Source organism: Leguminivora glycinivorella, chromosome Z (genome assembly GCF_023078275.1).
Source record: "Leguminivora glycinivorella isolate SPB_JAAS2020 chromosome Z, LegGlyc_1.1, whole genome shotgun sequence".
Classification (NCBI taxonomy): domain Eukaryota; kingdom Metazoa; phylum Arthropoda; class Insecta; order Lepidoptera; family Tortricidae; genus Leguminivora; species Leguminivora glycinivorella.
Genome location: NC_062998.1, coordinates 19,578,806 through 19,601,445, shown reverse-complemented (window position 1 = coordinate 19,601,445; position 22,640 = coordinate 19,578,806). Strand labels below are relative to the sequence as shown.

General features: G+C 38.2%; 3 protein-coding genes across 10 annotated transcripts in view; 1 reads left to right on the top strand and 2 right to left on the bottom strand.

Annotated features, from left to right (window-relative positions):
- LOC125241886 (E3 ubiquitin-protein ligase TRIP12) overlaps window positions 1-5,226 on the bottom strand; it is a 113,416-nt gene extending 108,190 nt beyond the window's left edge. For all 4 annotated transcript variants that reach the window (XM_048150571.1, XM_048150578.1, XM_048150576.1 and 1 more), the window contains exon 1: window positions 4,907-5,226. The gene's annotated coding sequence lies outside the window, so the exon portion shown is untranslated. The remainder of the gene's footprint in view (window positions 1-4,906) is intronic.
- Window positions 5,227-8,776: 3,550 nt separating this feature from the next.
- On the bottom strand, window positions 8,777-13,552 carry LOC125241158 (zinc finger protein 626). Of its 4 annotated transcripts, XM_048149501.1 has the most exons (5): window positions 12,465-13,552; window positions 10,160-10,357; window positions 9,505-9,608; window positions 9,269-9,308; window positions 8,777-9,190 (listed from the first exon to the last, which is right to left on the bottom strand). In XM_048149501.1, exons 1-5 carry the CDS (start codon window positions 13,336-13,338, stop codon window positions 8,838-8,840), a joined length of 1,569 nt encoding a protein of 522 aa, XP_048005458.1. In that variant the 5' UTR covers window positions 13,339-13,552; the 3' UTR covers window positions 8,777-8,837. The 4 variants fall into 4 exon arrangements, with proteins under 4 accessions (XP_048005458.1, XP_048005457.1, XP_048005459.1 ...); XM_048149500.1 differs by having other exon boundaries at window positions 8,777-9,308; window positions 12,465-13,532; XM_048149502.1 differs by having other exon boundaries at window positions 8,777-9,308; window positions 13,280-13,371.
- A 2,030-nt stretch (window positions 13,553-15,582) lies between these two features.
- Window positions 15,583-22,640, top strand: part of LOC125241519 (coiled-coil domain-containing protein 39) — a 34,602-nt gene continuing 27,544 nt past the window's right edge. For both annotated transcript variants that reach the window (XM_048150041.1, XM_048150040.1), the window contains exons 1-10: window positions 15,583-15,814; window positions 15,920-16,028; window positions 16,258-16,405; window positions 17,264-17,421; window positions 17,563-17,682; window positions 17,760-17,861; window positions 17,974-18,165; window positions 19,431-19,556; window positions 20,239-20,328; window positions 22,491-22,617. In XM_048150041.1, the coding sequence (XP_048005998.1) occupies window positions 15,687-15,814; window positions 15,920-16,028; window positions 16,258-16,405; window positions 17,264-17,421; window positions 17,563-17,682; window positions 17,760-17,861; window positions 17,974-18,165; window positions 19,431-19,556; window positions 20,239-20,328; window positions 22,491-22,617 (1,300 nt within the window). In that variant the 5' untranslated portion in view covers window positions 15,583-15,686. The remainder of the gene's footprint in view (window positions 15,815-15,919; window positions 16,029-16,257; window positions 16,406-17,263; window positions 17,422-17,562; window positions 17,683-17,759; window positions 17,862-17,973; window positions 18,166-19,430; window positions 19,557-20,238; window positions 20,329-22,490; window positions 22,618-22,640) is intronic.

Below are 22,640 nucleotides of genomic sequence, written 5' to 3'. Positions count from 1 at the left end.
TAAATTTACTTTGGGGCAGTGCTTCAGAGATAAATACCATATTTATTCTGCAGAAGAGGGCTATTCAAACAATATATAAAATGAACCATAGAGACTCACTTAGAGATAAATTTAAGGACATTAATATAATGACAGTGCATTATCAATATATTTATGAGAATATTATGTATGTACATAAAAACATTTGTAATTTTAAGAAAAACTGTGATGTACATAATATAAATACTAGAAATAAACATAAACTCGCGGTGCCCTTCACACGGCTCTGTAAAATTAAAAAATCATTCATGGGTAATTGTGTTCGATTTTATAATAAACTTCCGAATCATATTACTGACTTGTCAATCATTAAATTTAAGAATCATGTAAAGCGTGTACTCATTTCCAAAGCTTATTATACAACACAAGACTACATGAATGATAAAACAACGTGGGATTAATTGTTATTCGAAATGGTTTCTTATTTTTACGTTTTTTATTATTATTATTGTTGATGAAATTAATATTGTATTTTTTTTGGACATTGGATTTTTCCTAGAAATATTTTGTTTAACGATTATTTTTATATGAAATTGTATATTATAGACTCAATATTATTATGAACAATAATTTACAACAATAAATTGCTCTGATAATTAGGTTAGATTAAGATCATAATATATATGTAATGAACTATTCATAAGAGCTTGTAACTAGGCCTACATGAATAAAGATATTTTGAATTTGAATTTAGCCAAAAATAGATAATAGAAATTTATAATCACTAAGGCGTAACAGCAATTTAAGTAAACGTTGCAGATTATTTTAGTACGAAAATAACTTCGATGTGATGTAGATGTTCAAAGAAATTGTCAGTTAATTTTAGGTAATTTTCCTCGTTTACTCTTTTTCAAAACCTTATAATAAAAATGTCGTCTGAGAAGATTCTAGTCTAGATACGTATTATAAATTTACCAGTTTCAGTATTACGAATTGTCCAAATTTTACAAATAAGATCGACTAATTCAGCGCTATACGCGGGTTTTCCTAAACGTGCATCAGAGAAAAAATCATAATTAATTTAGTGAGCTAACTTTCAAAAATCCAGTCTGATAAGAATCAAGATAATAAGATGCTCCAATTGAAACTTGAACTAAATATATCTAAAGGGTGAACACTATTAAAATGTCGCCTACTTTTTTTATTTTTCTAGCGTAATGCATCAAACCTTTTTTTTGTATTGTTTAAAATTTTAAATTTAGAACACTCCTGTATTATTTGATAACCATGAAATATGCATTTGTTTTTTATTTATGAAAATGGCGTTACACAAAAAAAGTACTCGTGAATTAATTTTGCATGAATTTAGTAAAAATCCCAGTTTATCAACTTTGGAGCTGGCAAAATCTTGTCAAACTACTAGGAGGACGGTTCAACGGACCCTAAAAAAATTAAACAAGGTGAATCTATAGATAGGAAGCGGCGTGAGGGTCAACCTACCAGAAAATCTAATGTTAAGTTACAAAGAAAGGTGTGCAAGCTATTTGAGAAGAATCCGTGTATCTCTTCCCGGGATGTGGCGAAAAAAGTGGGAACTAGTCAGTCAAATGTTCAAAAAATTAAAAATGTTTGCGGCATTAAAACATATAAGAAGCAAAAGGCTCCAAAGAGAACTGTGGATCAGTTTAATCGTGCGGTAAGACGTTCCAGGTTGTTGTATGCCTTATTGATTGAGAAAAAATGTTGCCTAATTATAGACGATGAAACTTATGTCAAGGTAGACTTTGAGTCTTTACCAGGTAACCAGTACTATTCAGCTCGTGACGCCTCGAATCTTGACGAGTCGAAAAAGGTTATCGCAGTAGAAAAATTTGCTAAGAAATACCTTGTTTGGCAAGCTACCTATATGTCAGTGCGGCTTGAGGAGCACCCTTTATTAGATAAAGGAAAGTGTAACATTTCACCGACTAAAACTATCAATTTTACATTATTTTGACGTTTTTGAAAGCACCCTTAAATAAGTAAGTGTTGGTTATGATATTGATAATTAAGTAATTTTTATATAAATTACATATTTTAGTGTAAGTGAGGCCTTAGATACTAAACTAATTTAATATAAAAAATGAATTCAGAAGTAATAACTCAGCTTTATTCAGCAGTAAGTAATTGATGATTGGATGTCGCATTTAAAACATTAACCCGTAATAGCAATATACTGACAATTAACTTATAATATAAAGGTGACAAGAGGTAATATAATAAAAACCTGTCCTTTATCTAACCACATCAAGCCTGGAATCCCGCGGCAGATTCATACTAGCATAATGATTGCTGTCATTCACCCCTTATGCCATTCAAATCCCCAATCACTGCAAATAAGTAGGTAATTAAAACACTTACCTAATCCGCTCACTGCAATTAATTGCTTTACGCACACCGATGACAAAACAATCGCAAATCGCAGACACACGCGTAATAGATAACAATAGGTAGGTACCATCCTATATATTTAACTAAAACTACTTAACTTTTATATGTCGGAGCCGGTAGCTCGACATCAAGGGGCAGGCACCAGCTCCATGGCGGGCGGAAACGGTGGGCATATCACGCACATAAGTCCAACAAATGTTTATGCAACTGGTAACGAATATTACTAATATCAAAACAAACACAATCACTTAAGTTCCAAAACACAAAAAAATCACACCAACTCAAAGCTTTAGCATCACTAAGTTATCAACCGGAAACGAATCCGTGGGTCAAGTGGTACACTACTAGGTACTTAAAGCGCACACGTAATCTCACGGCACGGTTATGGGATAGCGCGCGGTCGCGTGTCTCTATTCATCCATGTCCCAAATCTTAATGCCCTCTTGGCACCTTAAGGAATGCTTACAACAAATATTTTAATTAATTTCATTACGTACCACATCGGACCCACGGCTACGTTCGGCGGTGTTTACAATATCCGCCCCGTCTCAAAGTACAAAGACATCACTGTGACAATTCCGCTAATGCTGTTAACGTAAACATTGGACCAGGAATGTGGGCCGCCTCCATGCCTCCATGGGCCTCAGACACTATAAGGTTACAGGTGCCTTGCGCCGACATATTATATGTAATACGATGTACGAATTAAATATTTATTCTTTGATACGCAAAAATGGATACGATACTTACGCGAGCCTATATAATATTAAGATACTTTGCATTCAAGTTATTTGTTGTTAATCTTGTTATCCTCAATGAATTTTTTACTTTCTGATAGCAGCCACGATTTGCCGCCCTTAAAATCTGGCCGCCTGACAAATAGGCCAATGATTATGGCATAAGATGTTATAAGAAACAATATTATGGGAATAGGATGGCAAATAAAATTATGGCAAATGAAATTCCTACTGGGCCTTACGGCAAATCCGCCACTGCTAGTATTCATTAATATATATCTCTTGTCCTAACTAAGAATTTAACGGATTCAATGTTATACAGTAATAAGCAAACATGTAGCCTCAAAGGCTAGGCAAGGTCTTATTATACTGAAAAATAAAATGGTGTTGATTTCACTATTATGCACCATGCTTTACTACTGATTGTATTGTACAAATCTACAAATAAAGTATTATTTATTTATATATCTGCTTATTATGTATGTACATTTTTGCTTATTTGATTAAAGGGTTAACAGCAAAATGAAGGGTACAAAGAAAGAAAATGTCTAATAACTTTGACAAGTTTTGAGTAGGTAATCACAGTTTAAAAGGAACAACAATGTCAGTAATAGTTCATTAAAAAATCTAGATTGTTTCAACATGTTTTTTCCATACACTCTTTCAAGTTGTCACAGCACTGACAACGCATGTATGCTATATTTTATAAACTGGATGGCTGTTTAGCATAAGATAAAGCTAAATATTATGCAAGATTTTGTAACTGAGATCCAATTACAAACATTGTTTGTTGTGTTATTGACTGTATAGAAATTGTAACATTGTAATTATTATTTAATTTTTATAAATCATTTATTCTTTCAATCATTGAATCAAAACAATTTTTTTTTAACAACACAGTTCAATTCTTTGCCACCAAACTCTGTCTATTTACTTTAAATATACTGACTGTTTTTGGATCCCACAAGGAGCAAAAGTGTATGTTTAACTAAAACATAATAATAATACCTACCTGCATACTCAGCAATGTAAAAATAGTTTCTTTGTTATGATATGTTCTGGTTTCAGTGTGAAAACATCAACTCATTGTTATACCAAGCAAACTATTCTATTCATTTCACTTCCTAACAATATAGATCTACAAATTATTACTTTAATATAAATGCAGTCCTGTAGGTACTTTTTTATGATAATGACATTTAAATAAATGCTGCCTACTACCTTGACAAAAAAAGCATAAGTATGTATAGTTCTACAATATAGAATAATAATAGCAATGTAAAGCTGCAGTTAAAAAAAAGCATTAATTAAAATGCTAAAATTGATATGTTTTCCCATCTACTACCTAGTAGGTAGATACATCCTATTTGCCAAGAAACAAAACTGCAAGTACCTACAAAGGAGAAAGTTATAAACAATCTTATTTTTTTTAAATATATTTTGCACCAAAATATACAGAAACCAAATTAAACAATCCACTGCAAGCTGCGAGAAAACGCATCATTAAGAAATATACATCGTAATCACTGCAGAGTAGCGTGCAAGACGAGCATCCATTTGTATTAAAATTCTACTGGCGCATAGGCTTTAGTTGCAAGAATAAACAAGGATGGCGCATAATACCTTGCGTAGGTTGTCCTCGACAACAAATAAATAATACGTGGACATTTCGACACTGCGTTGCATCACCATACTTATACATTTTTATAGGTACTATCGTTTTCTTTAATATCCTAACAACGTAAATATCAATTACTTACTGTTTAAATGTGTCCCCGGAACAGAAGCAGCGATCTACTTTGGCCTCGCCTGTTGGCCTAATTTAAACACATCGCATGTACCGTAAATAAGACGTAATAAATCGCAAAACGCAGTCCATATATCATTTGTGACAAATTCTCAGTCTCATTAACTTTACACCAATTTCGAAGTAAATTACATAATCACTGTTAACGAATGATCACTACCGAGATGTAATGAACGACACTATTTAATTTAGATCCATACTGATTTTACAAGAACTCGATCGAGGAGAACAAAAACAGCTGGTATCTCATGTTTTTTCTCTCTACAAGTGCCAGCCACAGCTTCGCAATGGTAAGACAGGCAAATGCATTTTTCTACCATTTCTCATTTTCTACTACCAACACAATAAGACAAATGATTACTTGTCTGGCAACATTCAGCATTCAACCTTTTTTGATGCATATCCACGACGACCGTGTACCGCGAAACATAAACTCAAATTGCGTTATCTGTTAGCTAGGAACATACTACGCGGACGTCCGTCGTAAAACGACCGCGACCGCGACCTATCAGTGTGCACGGAACAAAACATCCAGAGAGCCAGATTTCGATCGGACGTCCGTGCGCTCAAGGCCACGTCCGCGTCCGTCGACCGATAGTTTGCACGGTTATGTGTATTTCCATTGTCCAGATTCCCGTCCGCGGTCGATTTACGACGGACGTCCGCGTAGTGTGTTCCTAGCTTCAAACTGAAGTTAAAAAATTGGTTGTCTGTAAAGTCGGTTTACGGACGGTAGTTTAACATGATAACGTCAAACATTACAGTAGTATAGACAGGGGCGGTCAGAGTATAGCAAAAGGGGCCCGATTCTGGGACTTTTTTCACGTTTTTTTATTTATTTATTTATTAAAAATACACAAAAGTTAACAGTATTTCACCAAAGCACTTATGTGGTAATATAATTATGTACATGTTAAATTGACATAAATAAAAGCAAACACACTTAAAAGTTAAACTATGGTTATTACATTAATCACCTAAGGAGTGTAGAGTCTATGAACCTTAAGAGTTTTCTGTAAAACACACCAACACTATCAGCAAATATGTCAATATCGTCTGTCTCCAACATGATGCGGTTAAGAGCAGCTCGGGCTCGAGCGGTGCGCCGGCCGCCGCGAACAGGCGCCGCCGCCGCCGCGCCGGCACCGCGCCCGGCATGCCAACCACCACATTTCGCTCTTGGCACTTGCAGCCCCATTCTCTCAAGCACGGATGCGTCATCTACTCTATGGTGAAACAGTTGGCGGTAATGCATAATATGCAGCAGTTTCCGTCTGGTTTCTAGAGTTTGAAGACCAACCATTCCTGTTACGAATAGAGATGGATACATATATGGGTAATATCCGTACAGTCGTTTGTAAATGTGCCTACAGAACTTCCTCTGCACTCTTTCTAGCATAGTGTTTTGTTCTTATTAGAAAGAATGCATTAAAATAAGCATCTTTTATAAATTAAAGTTTTTTTTAAAACCTACTAATTTAGGAGTTAGAGTGGTGCAAAGTTGCAAAATTTTCCCGTAGCATTACTAAGGCGCCAGAGACAGAAAGCGATATCGACGGAGCCCCGCTTATTACAGAAACTGCACAGAATAGGAGCCTTCGGCCGTTTGAAGATACCTAACGAACCTAACCTATACCTATATAAAAGTCGTCATTTTGTATCCTAGACCGTTTGCGAGACACGCGTTAATTTTATTAAAGTGCTAGTGCCATTTACTAATCTTAGAATCCTAATATCTTAGTAAATATTAATGGAGAAGAAAAAGTTTATATAACAAAACATCCTTATTTAAACGTGTTCTATATGATTTATCAATATTAACATAGGTTATATTGGTAAAAAAAATCATCGTAAATTTATTAAGTCTCTGGCGCCTTAGTAAATACTATGGGAAAATTCGCAACTTCGTACTGCTCTAACTCCTAAATAAGTAGGTTTTTCAAACAACTTCATTCTATAAAAGATGCTTATTTTAATGCAATCTTTCATGTTTTTAAATTAAACACTCAAAAATAATAAACACGGGCGCGCCATCTGTCGCAGCTGTGGTGCTTTACTCAGGCCACACGCTACAACCATACCGAGCGCATCGATCAGCCGCTTAGTTCTAACGCGCGCCAATAGATGGCGCTTAAGCTATATTGGGAAACGGGACAATGACGTCATCTTTTTCGTGCATGCTGCCCGTAGTAACGAGTTATTAGACGTTATCACGTCAAAAATCTCTCCGCTAGGAGCGCATAATGTCACTCAATGGTCAGGAACGTGACATGACATTAGACGTCCTTTTCTCTAGGCTGATTTCGTCAGATTGTACATCTCAAGACCAAGACGTAGTCCCGTGGTAGTGCGCTGGCTTCGTATGCAGATGTTATCAGGTTCGATCTTGTCTTGACAGCGGTTTTTTTCTTATTTATTTTTTAATACTTTAATTTTATTTTTGTGTATTTTAATTGTGTTTAGTTACTGTTTTATTTATGATACGCTCATTTACGTTGTTTGCCTCATCTTAGTCTTGTCGTAAGTCTTGCGAATGAAATTTCCTTTATTTTCGCATAAATTTAATTTTAAAGTTGCAACAAGATTTTTGGATAATAATAAAATAAGGAAAAATATCCGTAGAAAAAAAAAAAAATCCCTCATCAGGATTTGAACCCGGGACCTCTTGCTCCGTAGGCGGGGTTACTACCGAGAAGGCTAAGAGATTGTCAAACCCTTATGTACCTGTGATTGCAGCGCCACCTATCTTTTCTTTTATATGTACACATTTGATACGTGTTTGATACTTAAAGCTTTCGCTTCTCCCTCTAATCTCCATACCGAGGTTCCTCTACACAAGCACACATCGGACACTGGCGATCAAATATATGAAAGAGGCGCGTTCCTAACTCGCACACATTCTAAACTCGTATAGGTGAACGCGTACCATGCTTGTATGAGTGAGATATGACAGGTCGACTGTTCGCGTTTTTGACAGGGGGTAACTGTGAGGTAACCAAGAGGGGGTGGGTGGCATTTTCAGCGGGGAGCGGGAGTGGCCATACTGTACGATAGTACTCTTTATTATACTGTGACACAAGTCTCTATAATAAAGAGTGACAAAAGGACTAACAATGTACTGAAAGAGAGAACTAATCGTATATTTCGGGCATATTTGTTAATTTAAAAGAGAAAGTTACGGAATTTGTTTTATTTCGATACCTTCAAAACATTATCTGCCTCTCTATCACTCGAATATAATATCACTCGAGAGCAAGGCGAGAGCGAAAGCTGATAAGTAATATTAGATTTCAATGTTGGTGGTACGCCTTGAAATTTTGTTGACGTGTTTTGTTTGATACTCCAACACAAAGAATATGATACTGACTGCTCCTAACTCTTACAGGTATTGTCTTTGTGTTTGTACAGAAAGCATCATAAACAGACACATAGGGTCAGTCAGGAAGACTAATTTACTTAGCATGCGCGGATCCAGAGGGGGTAAGGGGGGGTCCTGGGGGTCATGACCCCAGCTGGAGCCTAGGTTGGCCATACAAATAGACCACGTGACCCCCTCTCTGGGGCCTGGGCCTTTACCACGTGACCCCCCCCTGGGCACGAAGCTGGATCCGCGCTTGTTACTTAGGTCATAGAGCTTTACTATCCAACTTTCCAGTACTAGTATTTAAGTCAGGATCTGTTCGAGAATAGAGAGATCTACGAATCTTCTTTTCCGCACATGCTCTACAGTTGAGTTGGCCACACGTCTCATCTTTCCTTCTCTTTATTTTTGCTCAGATATCAGGTGGTCGAGAGAGAGGGAAAAGAAACGATTACAGAAGATGTTAAATGTATTTTAATAAACTTAATAGGAATTCAGTAAGTACTTTTGTTAATCAATCACATTACAAGAATAAGTTAAACTCTTTATACATAGCATAATCTCCTTCATATTTCTCTTGTTGAACTCCATTATAATCATCTTCTTTAGACAAACATAAGTTTTTGAAGGTTTCCGATGGCGAAGGAATATTTTTGTCTATTACAGAACCATTGGATTCATGTAACATTATGTTAGGCTCATCATTTACCTCTTTTATAGAACTTTTAATATTTTCGTTGAATGCTTCTGCGATTAAAGTAAAATGATCAGTTTCTGTGTCTTCTAATGAAAGCTTCGCCCCCGTCCGTACTAATTCTGCGTTAGCTTCTGAAACTTGGTGGTATTTTATATTTTCACAACTTTCTTTTGGAAACTCTGAAAGTGACGAAGATGGTTCAGGATGTATTCTTTTCAATTTCTCTACCAAATTACCACTCTGCCTTACTACTGTACCTGGTGGCTGAGCCTGGCACTTATGAGTTCTCTGTGATACCTAAAAACATTAATTTACTTAAATTATATATATTTTTATTTTGCAACCAAAATAGAAGTACTATTAGGTACATAATGTGGCGCATATATGCTATGTCTAAAAAACTTGGGAATCTTAAAATGGTTGACATGAAAATTGCCTCTACAATGTGTCATGGATGCGGTCGTTGTTAAAAAGTTGAAAAGGTTTTACTTACTTTATAGCGAAAACTTTTGTCACAAGCTGTGCATTTGTATGGCATAACACCAGTGTGAATGCGTCGGTGAACGAGGTATGACACTCTTTGTCGAAAACATTTACCTGCAATCCAAAAAGCAAGGTTTATGACAATTTCCGTACATCAGGATAAAATCAGTAAGACCGGTGTCAAGCCCAGGGTGGATAGGGGGGCAATTTCAAACTTCGTCAAAGCGGCGCAAAATTCGTCATGTTTTAGTTTTTGTCCACCCTCAAAGTCTAGATCCAATGCTGCGTACAGCGTACAGCTTTCAATTCAAAAAGGGGATAAAAGGGGATGACACTATTATGTTTTCTTTTAACCCCACGCAACAACGACGGGGTGTGATAAGTTTGACGTGTCATCGCAGCTCCCGAACGGATGAACCGATTTAGATTTCGTTTTTTTGAAACTCCCGACGCAAAAACGACTGGGCTTGACGTGTCTGTCTGTCTGTCTGTCTGTGGCATCGTAGCTCCCGAACGGATGTACTGATTTAGATTTCGTTTTTTTTGTTTAAAAGCTGAATTTGTCGGGAGTGTTTGATGAAAATCGGTACACTTCATAATTGAAATTGTTTATTGTAGGTAGTTACGATTTTCTACTCTTTTTTTTGACAAGTTGCATTACGCACCACAGGTCTCGCAAGAGAAAGGCTTCTCGCCGGTATGGATGCGCTGGTGGTTATGCAACGTCGACAGCTCCTTGAAGGCGCGGCCGCAGTAGCTGCACGTGTGCGGCTTGTCGTCGTTGTGGTACAGCAGGTGCTTGTGGTACGACTGCTGGAACGTGAACGTCTTGTTGCACTGCGAGCAGGCGTATGGCGTTTCACCTGGAAATCGATATTGAGTCTTTTAGTGACTTCCCCCAATGGTTTTAAACTGATCGAGATTTTGACACATTCACTGTCGGTAGGTATGATTTTGTATGTAGGTGGGTAAACCTTGTCTTGCTGGCAGTGAATGTGTTAAGCGTACAGGATATACCGGTTTTACAAACAAATACAAAATTATACATCTTCATCTATAGACCGTCAAGCAAATTTTATAGCACTAAAAAAAGGTGGCAAATTATGAAAAGCTTGAAGCTTCATCGTCTCATAGAAATTTAGTGAGAAGATTTGCTTGACCGTCTATACTTCATATATTTCGGCAAGTGATCTCTACTAGTACCTACAGTTAGTTAGTTAGTTAGTTAATATAATCATCTATATCTGCGACATGCGGTTAAATAAATGCCATAACATCCATGCCATTCAAAGTGCTTAATTCGATGAATATTATTAATTACTTATTTAGCGACACTGTTTTTAACCCCTGACGCAAAAACGACGGGGTTTTATAAGTTTGACGTGTCTGTCTGTCTGTGGCATTGTAGCTCCCGCACGGATGACCCGATTTCGATTTAGTTTTTTGTTTGAAAGCTGAATTAGTCGGGAGTGTTCTTTTCTTAGCCATGTTTCATGAAAATCGATCCACTATGTCGGTTTTTTTTTCAAAATTTTAATTTTGTGGTTAAGTTATTTGTGTAGGTAATGGCTTCCTCAATAAAGTAGTTACTGTTCATACTGTGCTCGCCTTGAGCTGAAATCATGTAGATTGTAGGCTTTATCACAGAATATATAATAGTACAAGTACAGAAAGGCTCACTCCTTTGATATTCACAAAATGCCGCCATTCTAAATTATTACCTACTTTAACAAACGGACCGCACACGAGCATCCGACATTGAATTCCATTGCACCGCTCGAATGTCGGCTCCACTGAATGGCCGCGAACTCGCGGCCTCCGGCATGTACTTGGAGCAAGGCGATAGAATCGCGGAGTGACCCCTGGCTACATGGCGTTGCATCGGATAATTAATAGTGACGATATCACGTTTAAATTTATTTGTTATACAAGGGGGCAAAGTTGTATTTTAACGCCGTTTTTTAACACACGAGAAGTAAAATACATTTGCACCTGAGTGTAACACAAAACTTTTCCCCTCACTATAGCGAGGAAACTACAATGCAAAAAATGCGTTTATCACTGCTTCCAGTAGTTCCACAGGTGGTAAATCATCTTTATTACTAGATTCACCTACTTTTATCAATTTTAAAGCAGTTAATTTGACTTTATTCAAGGGTAAATTACTTTACCCACTAGTGGATAAAATGCGTTTTTACCCGCTGGTATTAAAGGTCAAAACACGTGTTTCCGAGCTAGTGAGGGGAAAATAACTATTTTATACCTAATAGTGTACCTAGTGATGATTATCTCTAACCTGATAACTAGCTTGAAGTCAAATAAATGACTATATAGGTACCTACACTCAAACCATTAGGGATCATCCACATATTACGTCACACCAAATTTCAGGTTTTTGGACCCCTCCCCCCCCCTATGTCACGCTTTTTTGTATCCCTTTAACAGGGCTTGTCACATTTAGTATGACCCCCCCCCTCCCCCTTACACTGTGACGTAATATATGGATGACGCCCAATTAATATTTTCGTGGAATAGGTAACATTAAAATATCCACCTTCAGACGTAATTTACACACGTCTTATGTCTTATTATTAGGAGTTATAGGTAATATGGATACCTAGATACTAATTGCAATATAAACTACTATTTATACAGTCAACCTCTTAAAGCTCGGCCACACATGCGCGTTTTGAGAGCGTAGGCGGAGCGTCAGCGGAGCGCAATGATAGCGGTGCGCCGGACGAACGCTGGCGTTGCGCCCAGCGGACGCCGCTCGACGGGAACTAACGAGCGCGGATTGCGAGCGGAATGCGCGCGGAACGCTAGCGTTCGTCCGGCGCACCGCTATCATTGCGCTCCGCTAACGCTCCGTTAACGCTACGCTATCAAAACGTTTTATGTGTGGCGGACATTCTCGCATCGCACATGTTAGTATAAATTATCTCTCAAACGAATACCAATGAATTTAACCTGTATGAAGACGCTTATGCTTTTTCAGAAAATATTTTGTGGTAAAACATTTTCGACAAACATCACATTGCCATTGTTTATTGTCATTCCTCTCGTAATTGCTAGGATTATCGTTTGCAGCCAAATGGTGATTGCCGGGGCCAGCTTCGTTTGCTGTGTCGGTTTGCGCGCCGCTGGTGTCGGACTGAAATCCGTAATGTGCTACTCGCAAGTGAACCATAAGGGATCCCCTCATCTTGAAGTTTTTTGGACATAAATGACATTGATATCTTGAAATGCTGTGATTAGAATTATCGTCAATATTGTGTATGAGGCATCTATGCATTCTTAGAATTATTTCGTCGACGAATTGGATACCACAAATATCACAGGTTGTGTTGGCTTGCAACTGCGACTTTTCCTTCTTAATCGAAGATACATTAAGTACCACCTCTTGAACTCCACCTTCAGCCGGTTCGCGTGACGTGTCTAATAATACTGGTGCCGTATTTGCGGGCATTACTGGCAACTTTGGACATATCTTGACAAATTTCACGGGTGCATTTGCCGTAGATGTTGATGGTTTATTTTTAGCGGTCGACGTTCTGGATTTCTTCTGTTGAGTAGAGGTGACTGGAATGTTTGCTTTTATTGGTTTACAGGTTTCAGTTAATTCATTATTTTTCTCGCTTAAATCCCTTGTATTAATTAACTTTACATGAGTAAACAAATGAATAGTTAATTTGTCTAGCCCACATACCTCTTCTTGACAAACAGGGCATAATATTTTGTTAGTAGACACGTGTATTAACCGATCCCTGAGTGATTGCACTGACTCGAAAACGCCACTTTGAAAACATATCGGACAGGGTAATGATGCTGCATCTGCGCTCATAGTCCTTGTAATTACTAATTTATTCGTTTTATTCTTCAGGGGCGGCAGTATACTGCGTTAGACAGCGCGAAACTAAACTTCTAATGAGTTATTTTGGGAAAACAGCGCACATATTCTTTTGGCCGCATTTCAAGTTTGGTACATATGATAAATTCATACGTGACGATTTATAGCACAACACAAGTTAAATTATATTTTTCGGTATATCAAATTCCAAAAACGTAAAGGTACCTATTTTTAAGGCGGGTAGGGTCTTTTTAATTTTCCTGATTTTAATATTATTTCAAAATACGTACATTGGTTTGCTTAAGTTTACTTATCTAGAAAGGGACATGTTGGATGCCAAATTAGACACCAGTTTTGGTATCAGCACTCTTGAAAACCTAAAAACGACACCTATGACAATTTTTGTAAGTGTATATCCGCCATTAAAATTCTAAATTGATCATAGTGCTTGAAATCTGCCCCCCTCGACAACATTATAAAACAAAATCAATTGATACTGCCAAATATACGTTGGTTAAGGATTTTTGTCATATTTGTGTACATTTTGATAATACATATATTTGAGGTACTTAAATTAGATTATTATAGTACTTAGACATGTTACACTTTAAATTATTTTTTGTAGGTAAATAAATATGCATTCTTCCCATCTCACCCCATTCCCGACCCTACTCACTCCAACTTCGTAGCGAGGGTTGACTGTTTTAAACTCTAGGATCCGATTGTTTCACATATGCTTTTAAACCCAGAGTCTTTTTTCATTCAGCATATATTTTATAGACTTTCATATTTTTTTCATCACATTTGCTGTTTAAAGGTATCATTGCGTCTACGTGTACTGAAGCATAATGTACTATTTTATTCCCAAGGGAATAATGGATTTAGTTTTAAAAATTTATATAATCCGTACAATACTTCAGGCAAAGGATGTTTCAATATGCCAAGGATTTTTATTACACAACCAAAATTTTACTATTAAACTGTAAAATATATTATACGGTATGAAAAATGCATTTTATTTATGTTTTACAATTATTTCAGTGTGTTTTGCATTTATTTCGTAAAATTTAACTCAGATAAATTGTTATAATTTACAATCTGACAATATGCTCTCTATTCGCGCTTGACCGCGGGCGTACGCGAGGCACCCACCGTTGCCTAGCAACGGAGAGTACAACAGATCAAAATAAAGTACAATTTTAGTTCAATTATATGATTTATATGCTTTTTTGAACGTTGCATTTAATTTATATGCAGTATTTTCGTGTTTGTTTTCGTTTAAAAAGTGTTTGTTATCAAAAACAATGGATTTAATATGAATAATCGGATGTAGATCAAGATACACTACTGGTCGCAACGCCGCCGGTTGAAGGTTTTGCCTTATGACTGTTTCCTCTGTATTTTTCTCTCAAATGTGATGAAAAACATTGTGTGTAACTCGGGGAGTATGAATATTACTAACTCGAGTCTTTTAATCGCTCCGGCAAGCCGTCGCGATTTAACTTACTCTCGTTAGTAATATTCAACTTCCTCCCCTTGTTGCACAATGTACTATTATTTATCCGGTGCCACTCTGATGGAAGTAGGAGGAGTTTTATTTAATAAATAACATAATCGACTAATATCAAAATTCCCGCTTTAAATGACAGATAGCGAAACCATAAACACCTTGACACTAAAACTTATTTCCTTTTAAAACAATTTTTAGCCAGCTACACTTTAATATGTCTCATTACATCTGGGACACCCCTAAGGTTTTACATAATTAAAGATTTAGATTAATCGTTACGTGTAAAAGTTATGAGTGTTATGACAATAGGTTGTTATTTATACGTCAAGGTTTATGACTGTAATTAATAGTATCGTCGAATTAATGATCTGTAAAATTAGTACATATAAAGATACAAGTGCGACATATTTTGCAGTTTTGGGTTGCGAATTACTTATTCGCATATGTATAGTACAACGTTTTACAGTACATATTGTCATTTCAATTTTTCAGCTCTTTCCTTAACTGGTGTGGTAATCAGGTGGTAATACATTATAGCGCCATTATTATTATGCAAATCATGACGTAACAGACTATTGCTCTAAGCCAAAAGTCTATAGCCACCTTTACACGCGTTTTTCAAACCGTTCCTGAACGGAACTTTATGGCTTTGTTATTCACATGTCAAACGTCAATGTCATATTTGTTTTTAAATACACGTTATGGCGGATTAGTTTTCTAATTTGTTATTTGATGTTATATGGTTGTCGTGGTATTACGAAGCAATCAATATCGATCTAACTATTGCCATATTTTTTAGAGATTAATTTAGTTTATTTCTTTAGTGTTAATAATGGCAGAGCAACAGAAAGCGCCGACTTATATGACTCAACTATTGGATGCACTTGGATGGAATCAGGGAACAAGAATTCCTCTCGCAAACCCTGATAACCAAATTCTAGAAACCCTCTTAATCGATAGGTGAGAAACTAGCAATTACATATGCATACAATGACATGCTTATTACTTGGCTATTCAATTATATTTCTCAAGGAGTTGTACCAATACAAAATGTGTATGTTACAGACAAAATGAGATACAGAGGCTGAAGGAAGCGCTTACGCTTCAAAACCAAAAAACTCGTGATCTTAACAACTACAAGCAACATGTTCATACGGAGTATCAGGAAAATACAGTTAGTATTTAGCTTGTAATCATTAGCTAAAGATTTTTCTGATTTGAGTGATTTGAGTCGCGGAAAGACACGTAAAATTGTCGAAGATCGCTCGACATGTTATGCTACGTAACGAGGAGCATTTTCATTGACCACGCGCGATAACGATGGTATCCTGATGCAGACTGCGCAGTCTTTATTTTACATGTTTAATATGTTAATTACATAAGTATAAACATTCATATTTCAGCGTCTGCTATTTGCTCACAAACAGCAGTTAGAACAAGAGGTGAAGCTCCGCCAATTGTCCTGCAATGACGCTGACAGCCTTGACAGAGATGTTGCTGCAACTAACAAGCAAAACAAGGACCTCACTGAACGCATTGACAAATACCAAGGTATTAAATATAAATTTGAGTTGTCGTAAAGCATTATAAGCAGAGGGCGGAATTACTCATGGCAAAAATCAAACGTCAATAGAGTTGGAACGTAAAATTTTATCGACTATCGATTACACTGAAATTATCAGTATATTGTTGAGTTGTTTTCGACGTAAGTAAGACAAGGATACTTCTTTATCCATTTGTTGGCTGTTTTTCGTCTTGGATTAACCATTTTTTTCAAACGTGAATTAGTTGCAAAAGGACTAGTGACAGAAATGGTAATTAAATGTCATTCAATTTACTTTTAATCTAATCAAAGAGGTCAAAATCAAATGGTCGACTAGCTAATCAAAGAGGTTAATGTTAAAGTCAGAAATATAAAAGGTGACTGAATTTATCGATAGCTGAATATGTCGATAAAATTTAACATTCCAACTCTATTGACGTTTGATTTTTGCCATGAGCAATTCCGCCCTCTGATTATAAGCTCAATAGAATAAGAGAGACAGCAGTTGGTTTTAGATACTATTTCTATTTTATTGATAGTACAGAACTATTTCATATAAATTCCATAGTAACTAATATTACCTTTGTGTTGAGTTTTGGTATCTTTTAATATGTATAAAGAATGTTGCATTTTTGGTATCTTTTTTCCCTTGCTCGGGTTTTAATATGTATAATCTAATATAATGCCTGAAGGGCACGAGTACCTTTTGTTTCATAAACTAAAAGGTCAGCATTTCAAGGATTTTCTGCCGGAACACGGTTGCATGGAAAACAAAATAAAATTATATGAGCATGTGAAATTGGGTTTATTGCGAGTGCTAACTATTGGTCTTATTATCTTTTACTCAATCAAAATTGTTATTGCAGGCAACATAGCGCGTCTTCTCAAGAAAGCGGATTCTCTAAAGAGCGAAGTTTGCGGCGAGCGAGGGGCACTGCAGGAATGGCGAGCTCAACTGGAACGGAACTCAGGGGACATCACGGCTATTGAACAGTTCACTAAGCAAGATCTTTCCAAAGCAAAAGTATTTACTCACCATACAAGCTACTAATAAATAAAATCCCCGCTTATTCTGAAAGATCTAATGACTTTTTGAAAAGTTTATGAATTGAATATGAAACTTATTTGTGTACGAAATGCATTTTATATATTTTTTTTTATTCAGGCACTGGAAACCAAAAGGCAAAAGCTGAAGGTAGATCATGATCATATGCTAGACCGGCTGAATCAGCTGGTGTCAAATCTCAGTGCTGAAGAGAGGGCGTGTGAACGAATATCTGTTCAGGTATATAATATTTCTATACATTAAATCTCTTTCGCTAAGTCCATCTTATGTACTTATTTTCTTTAACATTTTTTCAGGTTATGGAAGGTATGGAGCAAAGGAGACAAATGATGGTTATGTGGACTTCTGCTGTCGAAAATTTAAGGCAAAGGGACACGGATATTAGACACATCAGAGAGGTAGGTCCTGTAACTTGTCCATACTTTATATCTGCAAGGTTAGCATACTCGTTAGCCAAACCTATATTATAAAATCAGTTTTAAAAGCTTATTGAGATATTTCTTTTTCAAGGATTACGAAGTGCTAGAAGCAGAGGCGAACAACGTGGCCGACAAATGCCGCGAGCAGCAGAGTTTCTGCGATCAGCAGGCCAACAACAACGCGGAGGCGGCGCGGGCGAACATGGGGCTGGCGCAACAGCTCTCCAACCAGAGGCTGGCTTATCAGCAGCTGTTGGACTTTAACGCAACCCTGCACAGTAGCGTGAGTATTGTCGCGAGCGGCGGGCTGGCAACAGCGCGGTAACATGGGGCTGGCGCAACAGCTCTCCAACCAGAGGCTGGCTTATCAGCAGCTGTTGGACTTTAACGCAACCCTGCACAGTAGCGTGAGTATTGTCGCGAGCGGCGGGCTGGCAACAGCGCGGTAACATGGGGCTGGCGCAACAGCTCTCCAACCAGAGGCTGGCTTATCAGCAGCTGTTGGACTTTAACGCAACCCTGCACAGTAGCGTGAGTATTGTCGCGAGCGGCGGGCTGGCAACAGCGCGGTAACATGGGGCTGGCGCAACAGCTCTCCAACCAGAGGCTGGCTTATCAGCAGCTGTTGGACTTTAACGCAACCCTGCACAGTAGCGTGAGTATTGTCGCGAGCGGCGGGCTGGCAACAGCGCGGTAACATGGGGCTGGCGCAACAGCTCTCCAACCAGAGGCGGGCTTATCAGCAGCTGTTGGACTTTAACGCGACCCTGCACAGTAGCGTGAGTATTGTCGCGAGCGGCGGGCTGGCAACAGCGCGGTAACATGGGGCTGGCGCAACAGCTCTCCAACCAGAGGCGGGCTTATCAGCAGCTGTTGGACTTTAACGCAACCCTGCACAGTAGCGTGAGTATTGTCGCGAGCGGCGGGCTGGCAACAGCGCGGTAACATGGGGCTGGCGCAACAGCTCTCCAACCAGAGGCGGGCTTATCAGCAGCTGTTGGACTTTAACGCGACCCTGCACAGCAGCGTGAGTAACATATCTAGCAGCTGCTAGTAATGAATGCAACTCTGCATGTCAGCGTGAGTAGTGTCGTGAGCGGCGGGCTGGCAACAGCGCTTCAACATGGGCACAGTATAATAAACAGTACTATCGTGCAGTATGGCCACTCCCGCTCGTCGCTGAAAGTGCCGCCCACCCCTCTTGGCTACCTCACAGTTACCGCCTGTCAAAAACGCGAACAGTCCACCTGTCATATCTCACTCATACAAGCATAGTACGCGTTCACCTACACGAGCTTAGACTGTGTGGTAGGAACGCGCCTCTTTCATATATTTTTGATCGCCAGTGTCCGCGGTGTGACATAGGACTGTCGCAGCAACTCTCCAACCTGGCTGGCGCATCATTCAAGTTCGAAAAGGGAAGCTCGAAATAGGTCGGACCTAAGTGGTTTGCTTGTCCACCTGCAGCTGTAATGCAACTGATAATGATAAGATACTTGGTTTTAATTTGATAGATACCTACCTATAATGAATATATTTCGTCTCCAGGCCCAGTGCTCTCAGCGCGAGCTTCACAACATGCGCAACACGCTCGAGAAGCTGCACATGGAGAACCGACGCATCATGGACCAGCAACACCGCAAGGACGTCGCCCTCAAGGAGATTGTCAACAAGGTGCTTGCTTTCGCTAATCTTTTTTAACCCCCGACGCAAAAACGACGGGGTGTTATAAGTTTGACATGTCAGTCTGTAACCGACTTAGATTTCGTTTGAAAGCTGTATTAGTTGGGAGTGTTTTAGCCATATTTCTTGAAAATCGGTACACTGTGCGGGTTTTTTTTTTCAAAATTTACAGACTTTCCAGATGTATTTTAAGTTCAGGTATCAGTACGATTTATTTTTTTAATCCTTGCAACTTGCTTTAAAACGATCACTTACAGTTTACTCGCCCGAAATTGTATAGCGCTTCCAATTGCTTAGATCAAGTGCCCCATTGTAGTACATTTACTATAGCGTAGGTACTTAGAAAGGCGGATGTACAGTCACTGCCATAAACAAGTGATGATTTTTGTACCATGTCGCTTCTAATCATTTGACAATTTCGTATGACATTTCAAACCAAACGTTAATGTGACAAGGTATAGAAATCACTTGTTTATGCCGGTGACTGTATTATTATTATTTATTTTATTATGAAACAAACAGTCATCTAATGAAATAAGGTCACAACATGTTTTCTTAATTTTCCATACATTTTAAAAAATTGAGGTATCATTACATCTAAAAAGTAAAGTATGTTTCTCTATGGATGACTGGATGTGTATAATACTTACTAATACAAGTTATATATTTCCAGCTTAAAGAGCTTAAAGCCAAACTGGGTGAATCAATGGACAAGACCAAGACTTCGGAACAACGTGCCAAGGAACTGGAAAACATTTTGCAGGTTAGTTTGTTATTTATACATTTTAATCCATATTAATATTATAAATGCGAAAGTGTGTGTGTCTGTTTGTTTGTCCGTTTTTCACGGCCAAGTGAAGCGACAAATAGATGTGATTTTTAGGGTTCCGTAGTCAACTAGGAACCCTTATAGTTTCGCCATGTCTGTCTGTCCGTCCGTCCGTCCGTCCGTCCGTCCGTCCGTCCGTCCGTCCGCGGATAATCTCAGTAACCGTTAGCACTAGAAAGCTGAAATTTGGTACCAATATGTATATCAATCACGCCAACAAAGTGCAAAAATAAAAAATGGAAAAAAATGTTTTATTAGGGTACCCCCCCTACATGTAAAGTGGGGGCTGATTTTTTTTTTCATTCCAACCCCAACGTGTGATATATTGTTGGATAGGTATTTAAAAATGAATAAGGGTTTACTAAGATCGTTATTTGATAATATTGATATTTTCGGAAATAATCGCTCCTAAAGGAAAAAAAAGTGCGTCCCCCCCCTCTAACTTTTGAACCATATGTTTAAAAATTATGAAAAAAATCACAAAAGTAGAACTTTATAAAGACTTTCTAGGAAAATTGTTTTGAACTTGATAGGTTCAGTAGTTTTTGAGAAAAATACGGAAAACTACGGAACCCTACACTGAGCGTGGCCCGACACGCTCTTGGCCGGTTTTTTAAATGGAGATAGTTGAAGGGATTTTTATTTATTTTAAACCCCCCACTTCCCTAAAACACGGGGTGGAAGTTTGTATGGAGCAATCCGCAATTTTCGAATTTAACGCGAGCGAAGCCGCGGGAGAATGCTAGTATTTAATAATCATTTTAAGTTAAACGACGTTTTCAGGACAATTGTTTGTATAACACATGATTGTATCGTCTTCAGTTTAAATCAGTGTTACTACACACAAGCGGATAAAAATCGTTTGTCCCCTTCCCTTTCTACCACACCAATACGTCGGAAAGGGACAAACGATTTTTATCGACTTGCTAATTTTAGTGAACGTTTATGAATAAGCGGGACAGTATTACACATTTTTTTTAGATCATAAATGACATCTTGAAATTTTAGCTATGTTTGGATTCTGATCTGAGTGTCGTGCTGACCTAATTATGACCTAAAAACGTTGGTGTGAATGTATGATTTGTTATACATTATCAGGCCCATGTTTTTCAAAGCTGTCCACTCCATTTTTTTTGGATTTGGTAATTTTTATGTGATTTCCACTCAGAATCGCGAGCTCTTTCAATCCTTATAGTAGAAAATAAGTGTCCCAATGTTATTTCCCAAAATGGTAACGGACCATTTTTTCATACATTTTGTGTGGGGGAACCGGAATGGAAGGTTTGAAAAATGTACTTATGGAAATCTTGGGACATTTTTTTTCTCCTATCAGGATCGAAAAACCTCGTGATTCTGAGTATGAATCGCGTAAAAAATACCCATGTTTCAAAAAAGTGGGGTGGACAACTTCGAAAAAAAAATGGGCCAACAGGTATTTTTTTTATAGCCTATAGAGTGTCCCACTCCCACTGCTGGGCAAAGGCCTCCCCCCTAGATTTCCAATCCTCCCGATTAAGTGCAGCATCCGTCCAGTTGTTGAGAAAGGAGTGCAGGTCATCCCGCCATCTCTTTCCGGGCCGATCCCTCGGGCGTTTGCGTATTGGCATCCACTCCGTAGCTAACTTAGCCCACCGCTGTGGATGCATACGCCGTACATGACCTGCCCAGTCCCACTTCAACCTGGCGGTTTTGACTCCAACGTCAACAATGCCTGTCTTGGCGCGCAACGTAATGTTTCGGACCCGGTCAATCCTTTTCACCCCAAGCATGTTGCGCTCCATGGCTCTTTAGCAAATCTTCAATTTTGTCTTTTGTGACTCTGTGACTATGTCTGAGCACCGTGAGGATAAGGTATTAATACTCGGTATTAGTAGCGCCCCCACATGACGTGGGATAAGGATAGAAGGAAGAAGAACCACCTACAGCATACTTTAGTCGTATCATGTAGTCCTTTATGTTTAAGTATATATGTTCATAATAAATTGCAAATTGAATCAAAGGCTACACTTTATGTAATATGCCACTTCTTTCGTTAGTTCCGTAGTGGAATATGAAATGAATTGTATATTATTTTAGTTTTTCGTGGTTGTTTGTAGGAGGAAGAGCGGTACGCCAGTAACCTGACGCTGAACCAGCAACGCGCGATGCATTGCTCCTTCGTCGAGCAGCAGAAGCTCCTGGCGCTCAAGAATGAGGAGAAGCTCTTCAATATGCAACTTAAAGGTAGACAATAGGACTAAGATGGA